Genomic DNA, 21845 nt, shown 5'->3' with positions numbered 1-21845 from the left:
TGCACTTCAAGAATATACATATGTCAAATATGTGTCCACTGGACATTACATCTCCTCAGGACCCTTTTAGTCCTTCTTCCCCTGGTCTGGACTCCTCAGGGCACTCACAGCATACACAGGGATCCCTTACCCAACCTGTTACTCCTCCCTCTACTGATTTTCAGTGATAACCATGCTGGCATGTTCCAGAATAAATGGGGAAAGTGAGGGAAAGAAGGAATTGAATTGCCTGTGTAAGACTGAATGGTTCATTTGAGCATGAGCTTTCATGAATTTAAATCCATGTCTTTGCATGCACTGATTGAGTACTGTACAGTATTAAATGCAATCGGATCTAGAAAGATGCTAATTGTGACCCTCGCCATAAACCTTTAAAGACTGGCTACCTCTCTTTTGGTTGCTTGGCTTTGTTTGAGACTTGGTTGTTATTGTTGCTTGACTTTTTACTTTTACTTTTATTTTGCACAAAGTATGTGCTGTGCTGCTTGTAATTAGACTTGATAGATACAAGGACTGACTCATTATATGGAGTTATGATGGTAACCTTGTGATTTCAACTGAACTCTATTATACATAAGCCACATTTGAATTAACAGCATGCTTTGTGTTGATATTATGAGTTTGCTTGGGGAAAGACCATTCCTTCTTCCTACTATAGTGGCAGTTCCTGCCAAAATAAAGCCATCAAAAAGAATATTGCAGCTACACATTTGATTCAGATGGCAGCTCCCATGCTGGTTTCATGATGAGCCAGGATGCTTTGGTGCAGGTGCCTTCCTCTGCTCTCCTGTTCCAAACAGTTTCCTTTTTGCCAGCTTAGTTTTTAACTGGAGCTGAATTGTGTCTTCTGTTACAGCTGAAATTGAAATGTGACTACCAGCCTCAGGTGATGCCAACTTCTACAAAAAAGATAGGGCTATAGAGGGAGGGGAAGGGAGAGTGGCAGGGGTGGGGACGCAGGAGAGAGAGACTTACCATTGAAGAAGCTCTTTCTGGCTTCATGTCAAGGCTGATGGAGCTTTGCCAGCAATGAACATGGAAACAGGATCAAGCCACAAATATTAGTCCTGTGACTGAAATGGATGTTGCAACTATGGGCACAAACATAAGACTATCTTTGTTCACTGCTGCTGACGGTCAGTCTGCTAGCAGGTCCTGTTTTATTATTTCTGTCTAGGACATAGTGATTCCAGGGGACATTTAAATAATTATTTTCATTGCCCATTTCCCCCAGTCTAATTTCTTTTTTTTTTTCTTTAAAAAAAATCATTAAAAACATTAAATCAAATAGGGATTCGATTGAAGGAGTTTGGGGTTTCTCCTCCCCCCCCCCCCCCCGAGAAGATACTTAATTCAAATAAACATCTGTCTGTTTTGACATTCACTGAGTAGGCCTATTAAAATTATTTTCATATTTACAATGTGTTTGGTTAAAAAAACAGCTCTTGCCCTAGAAGCTTCATTTTTGCACATCATTCTCTAATCCCAGTGGTCACAGAAACTATTAAATAACCTCAAGAAATAATTGAGACTTACTTTTTTGGCTCTTTTGATCTGCAGCCCAGGAGTCACTCCTTCCAAAACAAATGTGCTTTCTTGGAAATGTACTAAAAGTGGCAGTGGTTGCTGTCACTTGTGGTCATTTTGGAAGTTTGGCTTGTGAAAAATAAAGTCATGGAAATTCTTCTAACTTGTCCTATATAGCACAGTAGAGGTTATGTGCTCATGCAAGACCAGGACTGGCAGCTACAAAAGGTTTCTGGTTGGGTTGAATTTGGAATTGGAACTGTTCAAAGTACAAACTGCTGCAGTTCAGTTTGGAGAGGCTCATAATGGGGTTAACAGTTGCCACCAGATAACACTGCCTCCCAATCTTTTCGCTAGTTTGGATGCTAAAAATACAGTAATTTACAGAGAGGTTTATTCTGTCTCTTTCCTCTGTATGAGTCCCAAGTAGAATTCTGGGAGTTGTAGCCCAAAGATTCACTTTTCCCAACTGCCAAGAAGGCTCACCAAAAAATTAAAAAATAATTAAGATAATGGAAAAGATTTTTTTTTAAAAAATCAAAAGGAAAAACAGATGCAGCAGATTAATAATCCAAAAAAATACTAAAAAAAAATCAACCAAACTACTTAGATGCCTGCCTAAGCATGCAAATAGTAGACCAAAATTCAGAGACAAAGCCATGTTAGTCTGGAATATCAGTATACAGAGGGATTTTGTAATGCCTTTGAGATTAATTTAGCTAGGAAAGTTATAGTATGAGCTTTCATAGACTTGGGCTGCATCTAATATAATTCCGTCCCACAGAACCTTGGGATTTGGAGCTTTGTGATGCACCAGCTCTCTTTGGCAGAGAAGGCTGAAGACTTGGTAAAACCGTAAATCCTAGGATTCCATCGGATGGATCTACAGCACTTAAACTGGAATCATACTGCATTATTTGCAGATGCACCCTTAATCTACGTCTGCAGATGCATCTGAGGAAGTGGACATAGGGGCTGTACAGACTGCCCCTTTTAGCACTGGATGGGGGCTACTACATGCTGTAATCCTAATCTCATCTTTCCACGGCCCAAAAACGAGCCGTAAAAAGCGGCTCCTTTTTGTGCCCGGAAAGGGCGCGGCAGTTGCTGGCACCACAGCTTTTCAGCGCTCCTTTAGCACTGCTTCATCTAGACGCAGCACCAGAGGCCGTGATACCACACACCATGTGGTATGGCACGCGGTGTCACGCTGTCCTGGGGGCAGAGTTGGGGCATGTGTCGTGCAGATACTCTGCTCCGACTCTGCCCCCAGGCCGGCCTTAATGGCCGGTCTGTACAACCCCTAAGTCTACGAAAGCTTATGCTACAACTTTTATCGCTCAGACTCAAAGGTGCTACAAGATCCCTCTGCATACTGATATTGCAGAGTAAGGAAGGGAATTACACACCTGGAATATAGCCATGGAAACAGCCCTCTCTTACACTACTGTAAGGTATTTCTCAAGTAAAGGAGCATGCAAGATTGCCTGCCTAGGTTACCACAAAGGATGGGCTGCCTCTTAGAGAAGAAGGCAAGTCTTCGAGTATTTTGGTAGAAGCCTTTAAATGCTTAGGACTTTGAAATGAGCCCCAAAATTCTGGTAGCCACTGCAGTTGTAAATATAAATGTATCACTGTGGCTCTGCTAGCTAGGGCATTTTGAGAATTGCAGTACAAAAAATCCAATCTTTCCCAGCTTTGTTTTAGACTAGATACAGAAGATCTAACTCTCACCTCCCCAGGGTGTGTTCATAAAGTTAAGGTGCTGATATTTTCAGAGCTTAGAGTGGGAAATCAGAATTTGTTGATTAAGCGGTTCTGATTTCTAGAATGTGAAAAGTCTGCAATGTTTACTTCTAACAGCTTCTGTACCATAAGGTCCATTTTAAGATGAGTTGGGTAGTTTGAAAGAAGGAGCACAGTGGGCCTGTGTGTTGCTTGCTTTACTTATAAGTCTGCACCAATTCCTGGACAGTGTAATGGACAGAGGAAGTTTACCTTTTCATATGATGGGGGGGGGGGGGGGTTGAAACCATTATCATTAATCAGCAAGTGGATACCCCATGAAATAGAGCCCTGCTTAGCTGGAATTCCATGTTTGAATTACAAGCCTACATGGCAGTTGTAGCCTGGACATTCTCAGTCCCAAGTGAATGCAAAAGTGAAGATCTGAGTTAAGGTGCAACCCACACTCCAACCTATTTATTGTAGTCCTTTAGACCCCCGCCCCCCAGTTTTAAAAAACCTGCTCTGTGCCACTGAAAATTGGTTGTATAGTTTGTGACTGAAAATTCAGTATCAAAGCACTGTAGTGCCAGTGGAGAAAAGAGGTAATTTAACTACCTCATTTTCTAAGAATGATTCTTTTCAGTGGTGGAAGGCATGTCTTTACTTTAAAAAAATTGGAGACTTTCTCTGAGCCTTAAATTACAAATATTTAAAATTTCCCAGCTAACCCCCTCAAGTCTTCCAGTAACTATCAACATCTGATGCTCCAGATGCTTAATGATATATTTAAAATAATTATTTTTAATGACTGTAACTTTAATTATTTTTAATGAACAAATATAATTTATTTTATAAGGAACTTAATGAATTCAATCTGAATAAATAATATTTAATGGAAACTTATTAAACGACATTATACTCTAACATAATGATGATAAACTTCTTTCCTGGGAATCAAGTCCATGAGGAAGGAGAGGCGCCTGTATAAGATGATATATAGATAGTATCTAAGCCCAAATAAGTTTTCAATGGCCCAGAATATTCCAAATTAATGTTGGGGGTGTCAAAGATAAGGAGGGTTCCTTTTTCTTATGGGATGGCCACATAAGAAGGCTAAAAATTACTGGTCTAAGATTTATATGTTAATCCAAAAAAATTAAGAGCTAGATTTTGTAATGTAACCAGAAATGTTTCTTTTGGGCATTATGGATAAAGAACTGGATAGTAGATGTGGATCGCCTCTCTGATACATGACAACAGCAACAATAATATTGTTTGCTCAGACTTGGAAATTGATGGAAGACTGGTTTGTTAAGGTTGCTGAATTATCCCAAATGGCCAAGTAAACATGGGTTCTAAAGGATAAGCCAAGTGAAGACTTTCTTGAAAGACTGGGAGCCATTTATGGATTTCTTGAGCAATATAAAATCTATGATGTAATAATCTGTGGCTATCATTATTAGTAATTTTAGTTGGATTTGTAATAATAGAATAATATTTTTCTCTTTCCAGATTTTCTTTTCATTATGGTCACAATTGGGGAGCAGGGGTCAAAGCCTTACTGCTATTAGTCATGTCTTTTTTCCCCCTCACTCTTTTTTCCCACTCTCTTTTTTTCTTTTATTTCTTCCCCCTCCTTTTTTTCCTTCTTTCTTTTTCTTTTCTATGTTTCCCCTCCAGTTTCTTTATCTTTGATTGTATATTATTTTGACTGTAAATTAGAGTGTTTATGTTAAAAATGAATAAAAATGAATCTCAAAACGAAAAAGAATAATTAGACCACACCTCCTTTGGGAATATATCCCTCAAGCAATGGGCCAATCCAAAGTGGAGCCCCTTGTGGAAGAAGAACAACCTGATTGGTTTAAGCTAATAGTGTTTGACCCCTAGTATTTTCTCTTATTAACAACCTGTGCTGGGAGCTTGGAACTATGTTCATAAAGACATGACCTGTTGATGTGTACTTTAAGGTAACCATGTTGTTTTCTTCTGAGTAGTTTTAACCACAAGGCAGTAGCTAGAAGTATATCACCTGCACTGGAGGTGGTAGAGCAGTTGGAATCTAAAAACTATCAAAGTATAATCTAAAATAGGTGTGTGTGTATATGTGTCTGTGTGTTGTGTGCCTTCAAGTTATTTCCGACGTATGGCAACCCTAAAGGGAACCTATCATTGGGTTTTCCTGGCAAGATTTGTTCACAAGAGGTTTGCCATTGCCTTCCCCTGAGGCTGAGACCATGTGACTTGATTAAGGTCACCCAGTAGGTTTCATGGCCAAGCAGGATTTGAACCCTGGTCTCCAGAGTTCTAGTCCAATGCTCACATCACTATGCCACACTGGCTCACAGTCTGCCACATACTACCTCCATAAATTCAGAACTGATAGAGATCTCTTGGTGTAAACCCATAGTATATTTGTATTCCTATAATGTTATTGATGTTCCTACTATGATATCACTCCTAAGAAAGAACTAGGTGTGATGTATATATTTATTTTTCAAGTGCCATAATGCAGTCCTAAGTATGAAAACTTTCATATTCTATCTTTAACTCCCTCAGGCATCCTTCTTGTGCCCACTAAAATTAGCAGGACCTCAGGGAGAATGTTTGGCCTTCTATAGAATTACCTTAGAGTAATTTCTCTGGTGATAGATATGGCAGAATTTTAACAAAAGTACAGCTTTACATTCATGTGAATATCCAAGAGAAATCAATCACCATGGATAATGTAGCTGTTCCATACATATTTACATTTACATAAATTTCCAAAAAGGATTTGGGATCAGATTCTAGGATTTCATTTGGCACTTCATTTGGCACTGTATTCTCTCTTGTACTTCCTTCAGTGCAGTTATTTTAGTTTTAAGTATTATAGTTTTGTGTTTTTGTTGAACAGAGGGGAGCAGTCATTTTGCATGGTACCACATTGCATTAGTTTCCCTTTTAATCATCAGATAAATCTAAAATAGCCATCAGAAAAATCTCAAGAAATAAAGCAGGGGGATGCACTCTATGCTAGAGGATTTGAGGTCACAGAAGATACAGTCTTGTCTGCCATCCTTGCTAACACTGGGATTTTCAGTCCCTGAGACAGATGGTTTGGAACATGGTGTCAGTGATATGCTGGTAACATTCAACTCTGTTTGGGCTAGGTGTGGCGGTGATCATTTGAGCAGACTGCTAAGGGGAGCTAGTAGCCATGGCACAAAGTACCTTTTAATTGCTTTGGATGGTTTATCTTAGGGCCCATTCAGACTACACTTTACCCCGGATCAGAAATCGATCATATTGGCCCCGAATCTGTCACAATCCATTTTGAGGCATGCACAAGCAAATCCCCTTTAACTAGGGTCATCCAGAATCGGGGCAAAAGCCGTCTTTTTTTGGGGGGGGGAAGGGTTCCGCGAAATATGAACTTGCCCCCAATCATGATCGGGTCAAGTTCAGGGGAGGGATTAAGGTCAGAGGGCAGGCAGAGAACAGGGCATTCCCTCCCCTCATTGGAGAAGGAGGAGGAGGAGGAGGAGGAGGACAGAGCCAGAGGAAGGATGCCAAAAAGAGGAATCTGACAGGAGGCAAAGGAGGCAGAAAGGGGGAATGGGGTGACTGACAGGATCAATTCAGGGCAGGTCAGGGGGCCAGAGCAAGCCAAGGCTCTGCTCTCCAGCAGGGACCTTTCCCCTTTGATTTTTTTTAATTGTTTTTGGCAAAAAATGTGCATGTTTTTTGCAATAGATATATAGATGGAACGTGAGCAGGAGGAAGGGTCAATTCAGGGCAGGTCAGGGGGCCAGAGCAAGCCAAGGCTCTGCTCTCCAGCAGGGACCTTTCCCCTTTGATTTTGATTTTTTTATAATTATTTTTCTCCATCTATGTGCATGTTTTTGCTTCAGGTAGATCTATATTTAGATAGAATGTGGCTAGCTGCTTGTTCACTTTCCCTTTCATTTCCTCGCTTCCTCCTGAAAGGAGCCCTTTGCAAGAGGCTTTTTTCCTTTGGGAATGAAGGCTATAATGCAAATGTTACAGTATGTTTCTCTTTCCAATTTGGCACACTGGCAAATTGATACACAGAATGCTTTTGCTACTGTCTCAAAGGGGTAGCCTAGGAAATGCAAAGAATGCATGGCATTGCTTCTTTTTCTGGCATTCCTAGGTAAGGAATATTATTATTATTATTATTATTATTATTGTTGTTGTTGTTGTTGTCCTGGACTGCAGCCAGCACACACAAACACTCACCGATAAGGATGGCTTAGCAAGGTAATTAACTATGCAGCTGGGAAATAGTCCACAAACCTTGCAAGGAGTGAGAGAGAGAGAGCAAGCCGAAAGCCAATGTTGAAGTCAGGATAACAGAGGTCACGATTGTCAGTCCAGTCCAGAGTCAGGGCAGCCAGAAGGTAGCAGAAGTCCAGTTCGTTCCAAAGTCAAGAGTCAAGGCAACAAGGATTCAAGATACACGGAGCCAGTGCAGGCAGCAATCACACCAAAGGATCATGCAATAAACTCTGGCTGTGAGTTGGCATCTCCCTGCTCATTAAGGAGGAGACGCTCTCCCCCGTGCCAGCTGAGGCTGATTTGCTAATTGCCTCTCAGCAATCCTCCTGGATCTACGCACACAAGCATTCTCAGCCCTGCGTTGCCTAAAGGAAGGAACCTCCAGGCATGATTCCTCCCCAGAGTCACCACTAGGCTGTTGCACCACAAGAGAAATCCCACCAGCACTAGGACCTGGCTGAGCCTCCTCCTCTGGGGCTGGGATCTGGCAGAGCAGGATTAGCACCTGGTGTAGCCTCAATTTCCCCTTGCACTGAAGGAGCTACATCCTCCTCTGAGTCCAGCTCTTGGCTGGCCATGACTATTATTATTATTATTATTATTATTATTATTATTATTATTTATTACATATGTATGAGGCATTCTGGGGTGGCAAGGTGGGGGGATACAGGATGCAGAGATGGCATTAACTTGCATTTTGGGGTTGAAAATGGGGCCAAGGGCAGATCATAACCTGCACTGACCCAAATGCCCACAACACACACACACACACCGGAGGTTTTTAAATTTGACAAAATGTGCGCATTTTATTGTCAGGGATGATGGGAGTTGTAGCTCTTCACCTCTGGCTCGAACTCACCACCTGGTTGTGCACCGCGCTGACCAGTTTTGGCCAGTGGTTATAGCTTAGAGTTACAGAGAACAGGCTGAAGACCCTGACAAATTCTCCAAGCCTTCTCACTCTTGCTTCCACAGAAGTCTTCACCCTTCTTCTTCAGGATCCAGCTGGTTCTTGTAGCTTCACCCAAGACACCAGACAACTCAGTAGTCTTATATAAAAGATCTACTTTATTCTACTATATACAGCTCCAAACTATCCAACACAACAATACTCTACTCCTCACTATCCACTCCTACAACCCACAAAATACATTGGGATCTATAGTCATTATTATAGTCAATGCATGGTACCACCCACTGTTGTCTGTTTCCACCCAGTAGGCGTGTACACCATTCTCATTGGTTCTCTTGGTTCATCCTACAATTAATGATTTCATCATCTCAGCCTTGACCACTTAACAATTGTCAGGTGTGTCCAATTATCCACTTTACATTTCTTGTCCTTGGCAGTTAGGACTTGTTAATTGTATTACCATTTACACCTGTGTGGTTCTCAATTGGCTTCTGCTGAGTCACCCTGACTCTCACATACATGTTTTATTTCATATACTGTATATCCCATGTTGCTTTTTTCTTGACATTTAGTGCCTGGTCCTTTAAAAAAAGGAGGGGGGAAGCACACTGCCAATGCCCCAATGAGTGCTGGAAACGTCACCTATGACGATCGTGAAACTGAATTTTGATTGACAGCAGGCACCTTCGTTTTAAACCCGATTTCTCAAGAGGGCATTCGGGGCAAAATACTCCTGATTAGGTAGTGAACACTTGCTTCTGGAGGGATTCGGGGAGGGGGAAACCGAAGCTGCCCAGTTCCTTCCAGCGCAAAACCACCAGTGAGATTGGGGCCTTAGAGAGGTATAGTGCAGACACACACACCTTTGTAACTCCAGTGCTTGACTGCGGTAACACACTCTTGGAGCTTGTTTGAAGGCTGTCTGCAAAGTTTGGTTAAAACGTATCTGCCTGTTTGATTCTGGGAGGGATCCAAAGGGAGCATATTACATCTCTGCTAGAACAATAACATTGGGGCCCGGTTTGCTTCTAAATGCAGTCTGAAGCATTGGTTTTAATGATTATAGAATCATAGGCCCATTACAAATGGGCACCCAAGTACGCGACGAGCGCGTACTAGGGTTAGAAAGGGGCGTCACTTCTTGACACCCCTAACCCTAGTATGGACCCAGTCCGTACAAAATGGCGGCGCCCTATACAGATGGGTGCTGCCATGACTACGTCACCACCGCGCCGCCTCCAAACGAGGTGGCACAGTTGTGACATCATTGCGCCACACGAGGGCGCCTAGAGCGCCCTTTCCAAGACACAAGAAGGATCTCCAAAATGGAGCTCCTTCTGTGGTTTGCGTCACTGGCGCAGCCTTTAGACGGCTGCGCAAGGGAGAAAGGGGCCAAGCCTCTGTTTAAAGGTCTTCAAGAAAGTAGACCTGACCACACTCTGAGGGAGTGTGTTCTACTGTCAAACAGCTCTTACTGTCAGGAAGTACCTCCTGATGTTGAGGTGGAATCTCTGTTCCTTGCATCCATTGATCCATGTTCTAGTCTCTGGAGCAGCAGAAAACAAGCTTGCTCCGTCCTCAATGTGACACCCCTTCAAATATTTAAAGAGGGCTACCATATCACCCCTTAACCTTCTCTTCTCCAGGCTAAACATACCCAGCTCCCTAAGTCTTTCCTCATAAGACATGGTTCCCAGACCCTTCACCATTTTGGTTGCACTCCTCTTGACACATTCCAGTTTGTCAACATCCATTTTGAATTGTGGTGCCCAGAACTGGACACAGTATTCTAGGTGAGGCCTGACCAAGGCAGAATAGAGTGGCACTATTACTTCCCTTAATCAAGACACTATACTTCTATTGTTGCAGCCTAGAATCGCATTGGCCTTTTTAGCTGCCGCATCACACTGTTAACTCATGTTCAGCTTGTGGTCTACTAGGACTCTTAGATCCCTTTCACACGTAGTCTTGTTCAGCCAATAGTCCCCCATCCTATAACTGTGCATTTCAACTTTTTGCCTTAAGTGCAGTGCCTTACATTTCTCTGTGTTGAAATTCATTTTGTTAGCTTTGGCCCAGCTTTCTAATCTATTCAAGTCATTTTGCATTTTGATCCTGTCGTCTGGGGTATTAGCTATTCCTCCTAATTTGGTGTCATCTGCAAATTTGATAAATTTAATTTAAAGCCTTAAATAGCCTTGGACGCACTTAACTAAGGTTATTCTCAGAACTTAAAAGCATAATATTTTTGGGCTACAATTCCAAGGACTTTAAGTGCCCTTCTGGCTGGGAGATTTGAGAAACTGTAGTCTTATATGACAATGATGATGACAATTGTGATTATGACTGTGGTGGTGATGATTCTTTTGCTTCTGGCAACCTCCTTCTGCCAGGACCTTTGGAGAATTCATCTCCAGGCCTATCTCTAGTAAGGCTAGGCTACCAGGGGTAATGGAGCAGAGAGTTTCACATTTTGGTTTTAATTTTTCTGTTATTTAATATTCAAGTTGCCCCAAGAGTCTGTTAAAACTATGGGGCAAGATACAATACATCTCATGTTACAATAGTTTGGTCCAGAATGCCTAGTCTTGAAAGTGAGAATGACATGGCCTTCATGAACCTGTTTCCCAAATGCAGAGCTTGGAAAAGGTACAATAGCCATGCTACCTGAGGGTGTTTGAGAAATGTATTTTAAAAGAAGTCACTTTTCCAAGCTGTATTCAAATGGAATTTGTCACAGAACACTATAACAATGAAAGTATAATAAGCTGCCTTGTACTAGATTAGACTATTTGTCAATTGTCCATGGATTTTCACCTTAGCCTGGCAGCAGAGGTTTTCAACAAAAGTCTTCTTTATCAGCTGATCCTTTCAGCTGAGACCCATTCATACTACAGAGTTATAGCATTAGCATTCCACTTTGGCTTCATTCCTATGGAATCCTGGGACTGGTAGTCTGATGAGGCACTAGAGTTGCTCATGGGCTGAAAATTCAAAATTCTCCTCCCAAAACTGTAACTCCAGGTATTTCAGACGATGCCAAGAACCAGTGATATCATAAGGGTTGGCATCACCCATTGCAGTAATTCATGGTGTCATCCCCAAATTGACTTTCTCCAATACCACACCATGCAGAATTCTTAGTAGTGTTTTTTTTTTACTAAGGTTACTCATAAATCATAATTCCTGTATATCACTGAATGTAATGGTAATAGTTGTGAAGTAAACAACTAGTAAAATTAAATTTATACTTTTAAATTACAATATTATGCACTCAACCTAAAGAGTTGCATGTGCTTAAAATGAAAATTTAGTAAGATGTAATGCTTATAAATAAAATTTTTAAAAGAATATATTTTTTAATTAAATGGTTTAAAATATTTTTTTAAAGAATAAATGTTTAAAAAACTGGGGTCTCCCTTTCTTCTCCCACTGAACCTTGCCCCACTCACATCACTTATTCAGTGTTTTAAAGGGAAATTCCACAGCTCATTTCTACCCAAAGACAGATGTTTGTGCATGGAAATGTACCCCCCCCCCCCCTTTTTTGGATAAAACTGTGGGACTTTCTACACTGATATAAGGATGGGCCTTACTTTTTCCCCTAGAGCCACATGAGGTATCAGTCCACAGATAAAAGCATTGTAGGCAAAGACACCCATATATGCTCATAGACTGTGGTTTCTGGGGTGAGGGAGAGGCTTGAACTTCAACCCACCCTGATCAAGATTACTGGGGTAGGCTCCAGGTTTAAACTTGCCTCCCTCCAAGTCATCTTAATCACAGACACTGAAAGGGTGGTCAGGTTAAAGCCTCTGCTCCACCTTACCCCAAAGACTTTGACTAGAAGCATGGTTTTCCAATTATCACAAGTATATGCATATAGCAACTCTGGCCCTTTCAGAGTAACTGGAGAGTTTAGGAGTCTAATGCTGGGGATTGGAGGTTTGGGGGATCAGGGGTGTTATGGGAAAACAAAACATTTTCAAGTGGTTTTGGCAGTGTTTTGACAGTTTTCAGGCCAAAACTGACCTGAAAAATCAGCCCCCCAAAAATTAAAATTGGGAGGGCAGTTGTAGAGGGCTTTAAGCACTGCACTTAGGAGTTTCAAGGGCTTCATGAAATCTGCAGGCTGTACTTTCTCCACTCCCGTTGTATATAGTCCCTTCTGGATCTCTCCAGATGTGTTCTTAAGCTTCATAGAATGAATATCTTAGTTGTTTTGATCCTTTATACCTGCAGTTCCTTGGGCCAAAGATGTTTAAACAAATGTGTTTAATGGGGCTAAGTTCAAGCAAATGCCTTGCACTTCTTTTTATTCTGTAAGCCATTCTTGAGGGAAAAGACAGGATCTAAATAAAGTGTTTAATTGAATGATTTATTGATTGAACTTTGGTTCCTCTTTTAGTTCTTCTGGCTTCTTTAAGTTACATTGTCTACCCATTGATTATGTTACTATGTGTGTGTGTTTGTATTTGTGTTTGTGTGTGTTTGTGTATGTGTGTTATTAATTATTTCCATTTTAAAATTGAACAGAGCAAACTGGGAAGAGAACAAAGGGAAGAAGAAGTGATCCAAAAAGAAAAGGAAAAGACGATAGGAAAAGCAGTCCTGAGAAAGAAAAAAGGAAATCAGGAAATGAATTGGTACTAGGACAGCTGGGTGAGTTTGACTTCAAAAATGCATCTTTAAAATCTGAAGTGTTCCAAAATGTTACCAGGGAAGTTATGGAATAGAAGTTTAATAACAAGCTAAGTCACAGTTATACTTAATTTTTTTAATTATTTGTAAACTATTAGCATTGTACTCATACTAGCTCTCATCAAATGTAAGTAGTGTAATATTTCATAACTGTCAGCTAGGTCACAAATATCTTTCATGGCACAATGCTCAAGTAAGTGGTAACTATAAGTGGCACTCTAGGCTGAAACTGATTATATGGACCCATTTCATTCAGGTTCTAGGCCGTGTTGTGATGCAGAATCTGCTGCAGTTTCCTCTGGTGGATGACCTGTGCCAAGGAAGGACACAGGAGCAGGTGGTCTCTCCATGATCTCTCAGCATATTTCCATACTATTCAGTGTGGTATTCTTCTGGAGAGCCTGCCTGATGTCATGAACAGTGTTGCTGTGTGAAAGTAGTTCCCTACTCACCTTGCTGTTCACTTTCAGAACGTGGTGCTTAGGAGTTGGCACTTGATGCCATGACACCATGTTCTGTAGTACCTGAAGATTATTTCTTGTCCTCCGTTCATGTTAACATCCGCAGAACACTTTTGGATGAGATCATCTTGAGATTAGTGCTAGAATTATGAGACCACTCAGTCTCTATTTTATGTATAATTCAGGTGAAGCTCATTTCTCAACCTTAGTTCTGTCAACATGAGGTACTATTAGGATGGTGGTCAGGAATGGTCTGTTCTGTTTGGGATGGAATTCTGTTTCCCCAAAAGGACTGTGCTCATTCTTTTGGGAAGACCATTAGCTGGGAGTTTCTTATTGGAGACCCAGCTTGTCATCCTCTGGAAGAAACATCCTGGCAATAGTTACTGATGCTCTGTAACCTCCAGATTAGACTGCTTGGATTGTGCAGTTCAAAACATAGTGGCTAGGCTGCTAAGCTGTGGCAGTGTATCTCTGCAGTGCTCTAGAGGCATTTGTTCCATTTTGAGACATAGTATTAGTATTATAATTTCCAGACAAATTATTAGTGTATACCTTACATTCCATTCACATCTTTGCACTGAACACACCTAAAATTATCACTCTCATGATTTACCCAGTCTCTAAGATCTTCTCTGGAGACCTTCCTCCTGAACTCACATTCCACTAGAAAAAAGCCCATTTCAGGTGTGGTGCCTAGCTTATGGAAATTTCTCTTCAGAGAGAAACGCCTGGTACCAATCCTTGGCTAAAATCCTATGGGGCAGTATGCTGACATAGAGGTTTGTTATGCTAGCAGTTCTATTTTCTGTGCGCAGACATAGGGAAGGTGTAGGAGGGACAGAAATGTGGGATTGTGAGAAGAAGTTCCATGTTTTTTAATAGCTGGCATCTGACAGAAGCCCGTAGAGCCACAGCAATAGTATGGGATTGGCTGCAAAAGTTGCCAAATCTGGGCAGGCAGCAGATTTGGGATGCCATCAGAGGGAAGCAAATAATTTGCTATTTAAGATATTGTATTTCTGCTACTGAGAAGGACGGGGGGGGGGGGGGAGACCACCTTGTGAGATGTTCTGCTTTACATGCCAAAAATAGAATGGTCAGCCTTTGGTACTATGTGCCCTGACTGACTTTGGCAGGGGCACCATGTGGTGTTCTGTCTCAGGCATTCCAATCTGCATCTTCAGAGCTCCCCATGTTCAAGATAAGGAGGAACAAGTGTGCATGCAGCAGGCTGCCAAATGCCATTGCCCACACTCCTGGCTGAGTACAATGGGAAAGGGAAGAAAGAGGAGCAATTAGGGGAGGAAGAGGAATGGTGAACAAACAAGAGTGATGCATAGGGCATAACAAAGTAGAACAGGAAGGTCAGGGAGGGAAAGAAATGAAAGTAGGAAACACAAGAGGGGAGATTGAAAGAGTAAGCAAAAGAATAAGGCAAAAATAAGAGATGTGATGTATAGAAGGAAGAAAGGAAAAGGAATGACATGTTGGGAAAGAGAAATGAGAGACAGAAATGCGGGGTTGTGAGGAGCACTATGCTTATTCACTCCGCTGTGTGATATTTTACTGTGAACCCTAATTTACCTCACGCTGTTAGGGCTCCTTGTTCAAGCATTATAAAACATTTGATGCAAATTCTTGGCAGTATGATTTGCATTCAGACTTTCCCAGATCAATAGATCTTACATATGGCATTATTTCTCTCATTTGTAAGGTTGCATTAGTCATTCTGAAACCTCTGCCTGCCTAATTATCTTGCCAAATATTTATCTGCTCTTTAAAACCATGATTTAACTTAAAAGCAAAAATGAAACCAACGTAACTGTTGAATGTCTTTCTTCTGAAGTCTTTTCTGCTTTTTTTCTATCCATTATTTTTCCATAGGGTTGTCAACTTCCTTTCCTATTGATGGGACCTTCTTCAACAGCTGGCTGGCTCAGTCTGTACAGATCACCACAGAGAACATGGCTATGAGTGAGTGGTCCTTAAACAACAGCCATCACGAAGACACCACCCCTGGTCTTTCTGAGGAGCTTTTACAAGATGAAGAGACTTTGTTAAGTTTTATGATGGATCATTCTTTGAAGTCTCCATTGAAGCAGAGTGACATAACCAAGAAAGGTAAAAGCAAAATGCGAACACACACTAAGAAAAAATCTGCAAGAAATGGCTTGAATACCATCTATAAGAGACATCAAGAAGATTCAGCTCAGTGGACTAATGTAAATCCTTCATCAGATAACACCACAAAATCTCTGTCCCATGACAGAAACAATAAGGCTGAGAAAAGTGTGGACAGACTTCAGCAAGAGCACAGAACGACATGTGAAGTAAAAAAGATAGCAAAGAAGGGCTCTTCTCATCCAACATCTCCTCTTCCAAAAGCAGATGATTCTCAAGCATCATCCCAGAGCACCATAAGTAAACTAAGTAATGATGAGGAACCAGTGAGATATGCCCCATTTGATCCCAATGCCCTGGTTAAAGTGCCTGATTCAGTGGGTAGTCTGAAAACAGTGGTGAGGTTCAAATTACCAAAAGAGGGCAGAGGGACTCGGAGATCACAGAATGAGAAACTCGAGATTGTTAATGGACCTTCAGGAAGTGACAGATCAAAAGTTATCTTACACCGTTTTGACAATGAAACTGATGGCTACTTCTCGGATGCAGAAATGAGTGACTCTGACACTGAATCAAACAGTGGCAGAGGACATCACAGCCAGTTAGATTCAGGAAATGAAGATAATTTCCGAATGGGTATTTTGGCATCCTAATATATCAGATAGACCAATTGTGAATGACAGCTCTATGAGGCCTAAATCCAGTTATAACTGCCATGTCCAATTTCCGCCTGGTATCATAACTGTTTATTTGGAGGTTTTTTGTTTTTAATTTGTATATATAGTTCAAAAACTAGCACTGTTTTCTTCTTCTCTAAATGCCTGAGAAACATCTCCCACCTTCACTGACTTAGACTTGTATACTGTAACAGTAGTTGGCCCTTCTTAGTCAAATCCTAAATATCCTGGTTAAACAAAATGCAAGCATGTGCATTATTAGGGACCTTAGGCTTGCTGGTAGTGAGCAGGACATCCTAGAATTTTAATGAGGAGGCCTGATATTCCCAGTATCTGTTGTTCATGCAGGGAATGACAGTTTTATGGGCATTATTTAAACCAAGTGAATAGATTTCATGGTCTGCCTGGTGTTACTGTCTCTGTTCAGCAGGGTGCAGAATGGGAGTACTACTATGGTAGCCAATGATATACACAGATCTTAATGGGAAAGTAAATATATATGTTTGAGTGTGCATGTGTGTGTGCGTGCACACATGTGCATGCATACATGCACATGTGTGGAGTTTGTCAGCATGTGTGTCTGTGTGTGTGTGCAACTATGAAGTAAAATAAGCGATTATTTTTTAAAGAAGCACAACAAGCTTATTTGAAGAAAGCACTTAATGGGTGGAGAAATACAGCAGTGTATTCGTGGTCTATTAAATTCTTGTTTTTTCTTTCTTACCTCTCTGGTTCAATCTGAGTCCGTCCAAGGGGCCGAGAAGCAAGATTTAGCCTTGTCACTCCAGCTATCAGCTGAGCAGTACTATATATATTCATTCAAAGCTCTCAGTGGATAGAAGAAATCACATATCTCTGTGAAGGCTGCTCTGTTCTCTATGGGTATCTCCCCTGAGTAACTTGGGGTACTATTCACTATTGAAACCTAATAGTTTGGCTACCTGAAGCAATTCCCATAATTTCCTCAGGTTGATTATGGTAGCCTTTTACCAAAACACTTGGGCCAATATAGACAACAAGGAGGAAGAATTCCATTAAGAAGGAAATTATTCAAAGTGTTTTTTTGTTGTTTTTTTAAATGGTAATACTAGCCCAATGGCTTCATTTCCCAACTTCGGAAAGGAAGTCAACATATGGGCAAATTATGGCTCATGTGGAGCTAAACATATACGCTTCCTCTGTATGAAAGGGGTCATTCAGTTGTAGACATGCCATTGAGACGTAATTAAGAAATTTGTCTCTTTCCATTTTTTTCTAGAGTCTATAACTAAATTGATGGCTTCTCCCCTTTCTATACTTCCATTTTAAAACTGAAATCCTGATAGCAAGCTGTTGCCCCATCATGCGATGGTGATTCAAAGGAGTCAGCAATCTAAATTTTTCAATAGTGTTGTGCATCAGTTGTCTCTAATAAGCCTTAAGTGTTGTTCAAAAACCCATCATGTTACCTGTGAGTCATGCAGATTTCCATATTTGCACTTAATGACACCATTACTCCCAATTTTGGCTTCAAAGGTCACAGTTAAAGTTTGCTACATGCTTTATGGTAGTGACCCCAGTGTGAGCTCAGGGAACAAAAACAAAAAGAAAAGTGAATTTCACTAAAACTTTTTGTTGTTGGTATGTTACTTTAAATATGTGTGTGTGTGTATGTGTACATATATATATACACTGGGACACTTCTGCTTGTTAACCCATCTCTTTCAGACTGGGGGAGACAAAGACTTTGCAGTTGTTCAGATGAATCAATGAAATTATTTTGTGGATGCCAAAGAATATTTTGAGAATAAAATAGCACAGCCAGAAACCATAAACTTGTTATTTGAAAACAAACTAACAAAAGAATGAAAGCTTTTCAGCTACAAAAGGACTGAATCCGTTGTTCATGACACAGCTGAGGCATTAGGTTGCAAGCTTGCTCAAGATGACGCTTTTATCATTTGGAACACTTCCCATTATTTGATTTCTTATGTTCTTTGCTCATTCTAGTCAGAGCAATGTTGGTTTTATTTTTTCTGATGCCATACATTGGCTATCCTTGGAGTTATTTTCTTAATCTATTTTTGGTGGGATTTATTTTTTTGAGTGAGGGAAAGAAGTCATTTTCAAGCCTTCAAACATGCTCAATATCCCACCAGTTGAGTTAACAATTTGGAAAAGAATTGGAAAAGAAACCAAAAGCGAGAACCAAACAAACATCAGTGTTTTGTTGATTTCAAATGAAGCACTGAATGAAATGGAACACAATTTGATCTTAGCCTAACTCATATGTTTTGGCAAGTAAATTTTACTCCGTAACCAAGGCTTGATATGCTCAGATAATGTTAAATACAGTAAATAGGACTTAGTTTTATCTTATCAAGCTTGCTAGGCTTTAGCTACAATATCCTAGTTACATCATACAAATAATCAATATGCTGCCTTTTAATGGATCTTGCTTCCGTGTGCTTCAGTTCAACTATAGCTATGGGGAAAAAACAGAAAAAATCCAGAAATCTCACTGTACACAGCTTCATTCATCAGCTACCGCATTACTTGCCCGCTCACTCAGTACAGGACAAATAAAGAGACAGCCTTTAAAGAGCAACCAAACTAAAGCAACATCTATTTTCCATAATTGGATTCTGTGTAGAACTGTGAGATACTCCATTGTTACTGTGAATGAGAAATATTTTTGAACCAAAAACAAAAAAGCAAAAAAAAAAATGGAACATAAGAAGACAAATTACTTCACTCTGCACTAGGACCTACGGCGTGAACACCATAGGATTGCATACCTGGATTTTCCCTCAGAATTAAAGAGAATGGGATAGGCTCTGCTCACATGGAATTCCACAAAGCCGAGTGGAGTTCTGGATCACACCCTTTCTATAGGATGTCAAGCTTGTAGCTATCATGATTTTGCAATCATGGAATAAAAGGGGGCAGATTTGACTTTATTGGGAGAAGAAAGAGAAATGGACAAAGAGAGAGAGAGAGTATTTCTCCTAGACTTACTAAAAGACAGTAATTTCAACATTGTTCCTCATTAGGCTGGATATATCACTGGTTGTATCAAGTGGTGGCCTTCTGTTTACAGAAGTGGCTTGGATACAAAGAAAAAGAAATGTGCTTTTCACTGCTTGCCTTCCATTCAGCAGTTTATTGGAGGTTGCAGTAAAAAGAGGAGACACCTTATATTACCCGAAGCCTGTGCTAGATCTATGCCCCTTGCCTAAACTAAAGGGCACCACTGGATTCAACTCTATGTTAGAAATCATACTCACTAGAGACTACCGCACAGTAGGGTACATTTTTACATGTGTATATAACTGTTGAGGAATGTTTTGGTTTGGATTTTTGAAATGCATTCAGAATGTCAGTAACAAATCAGTAATACATTCAGTGAGTGCCTTGGATCCGATTGCAGTCTCTGGAGTTGTAGAAGAGGCCATGCAGGCTGCTGCCTCTTCACTTATGTAAATGTAGTGCAGTAGTATAGTGGGGAAGTCCCTCAGAAGTGGTCCAGATGGTTAATCTCCACTAGCATTTGAATATTGGTTTATCCAGCTGACTGCATGAGGAAGCTGCTTATAGCCAAAGGGCTTACCTTAGAAAAGGGAATATTTTCTCACTGAAGATCCAGATCTGCCATATTTTAAATCATATCCAGTACTCCTATCTTCACATATTTTGTAGTGGTGTATCTAGGACCCTGGATGTTTGTTTCTGCTCAGTTGACATATTGATCAAAGTTCTTTTAATAGTTCTAGCCTTCCTTTGCCATTTAGCACCTGTATTATTCCTGCAGAAACAATAACAAAAAAGAAATTGTAGATTGGAAATATGTTTGCCACACTGTAAATGTATTTTTAGATGAGCAGAAAGGGGCATGGAAAGCATAAATGGTATATTTTGTTAAATAAAAGACTTTAGGCTTGATGTCTGAACTTCAAATATTGACATTTGCACTGTAAAGTATGGATCCCATTCACTTTGGGAAAGCAGCATCATACTTATGTATTAACATGTTAATAACAATACTCATTTTTTGGTTTCTCCATGAGAATCAAACATTTGTTTTAAAAATTTCAGTGTTGAATAGAATTTCCTCAAGACAATTTGGATAATTTACCCACATTTACTTTCCAGCCCTCTTTAGTTTTTTAGAATAATTGTCTTGTGGCAGGTCTTTGACGATTTTGTAGACTGTTAGATTTATTAATTTTTTTAAAAGTTAATGAAACAAATCTTTAGCAAATCTCACCTGAAAGTACAATGGAGAATTAGCCATTTCTGCAGAAGGAAAAGGAAGGGGAAGAATTTAATCCCACCTTTCCTTCCCCTCAGCTCCTCAGAATCAGGTCTTTCCATTTCCTCTTGCCAGGTAGGCAAGTTTTGGTTGTTCTTTAAGGAAACTCTTGTATACTTTGCTCCATTCCACACAGACATAAAACAGGCCCACTCCGTATCAGTTACAGCAAATGATATGAATGTCACAGAAGGCAAAGCCCTTCTGTTTTCTTTGTTTCAAAGAAAGTGATGTGCCATTTGTTAATATAAAAGAGAAATATTAAAAAATATATTGAAAAGAGCAATTTTAAATTATTTTTGGCTTATGTTGCGATATTTATTTTCTTGTATTAGAAATTCCTTTGTAGAGAAAAAATGTATTTTTCATTAATGCGAAAACCTATTTCTCCTTTTTGTACATTTTCCATGTTAGTTAATCTTTAAAGCAATATAATGTATCAGAGTTGTTCTGTGTGAAAGCTGTATTATGCATGCTGTTTGTGTTGCCTTGGAATAGGTCCGTCTGCCATAATTTTCATCATGTTTCAATTCAGTGTATGCTTTAATACACATTGGGACCATGGCCCATTTGCTTATGATAAAAGAAATACCTTTGCATTCTTCAGTGTGTTAGCAAATGCAGTCAATAAAGCTGTGTTTTCTGTGTATTTTTGCCTGACTGTTGAGTACTCAACAGGGTTGATTCACCTTATTATCAAAGGGAGTCATCTTTTCCTGCTCCTGTAAGTCCATGGTAACAGCGAGCCTTAGAATTGTTGGCATCTATGCAATATTAATTAGTTTCCATTAAGACTGTGGACATAATTAGATTTTAATTCCTTAATGGTGGGGCTGTGCATATACCACAACTCTGTGAAAGTACCAAAAAACTGCAAAATGTACTATTAACTATAGAATTCAGTGTCCTGAGGATACAAAGGCATATATCTCTTTCATTCAGACATACATGTAAATGGAAAGAGTGGAAGCCTTGAGCCCAGCAACATGCCTAAAAGCACAGAAGACTGCTGAAAGCTCAGGGCAGTTGTTAAACAAGATATTTGGGAGTCGGGCATTCATCACAGGGAAAAGATATTTTCATCAGTTCTCTCTGGTTCAGAGGACATACCAGTAACTTCACACCTCCCATTAGGCCTCTCA

The 21845-nt window shown here is 40.3% G+C and overlaps 1 protein-coding gene across 8 annotated transcripts in view; it reads left to right on the top strand.

Annotated features, from left to right (window-relative positions):
• JADE2 (jade family PHD finger 2) overlaps positions 1-21352 on the top strand; it is a 231396-nt gene extending 210044 nt beyond the window's left edge. For all 8 annotated transcript variants that reach the window (XM_042455258.1, XM_042455257.1, XM_042455253.1 and 5 more), the window contains 2 exons: positions 12986-13111; positions 15499-21352. In XM_042455258.1, the coding sequence (XP_042311192.1) occupies positions 12986-13111; positions 15499-16388 (1016 nt within the window). In that variant the 3' untranslated portion in view covers positions 16389-21352. The remainder of the gene's footprint in view (positions 1-12985; positions 13112-15498) is intronic.
• Positions 21353-21845: the final 493 nt, after the last annotated feature.

Source organism: Sceloporus undulatus, chromosome 2, assembly GCF_019175285.1.
Source record: "Sceloporus undulatus isolate JIND9_A2432 ecotype Alabama chromosome 2, SceUnd_v1.1, whole genome shotgun sequence".
In the NCBI taxonomy this organism is placed as follows: Eukaryota; Metazoa; Chordata; class Lepidosauria; order Squamata; family Phrynosomatidae; genus Sceloporus; species Sceloporus undulatus.
Note: the sequence above shows the minus strand (reverse complement) of the source record. Positions and strands in the feature narration are given on the sequence as shown.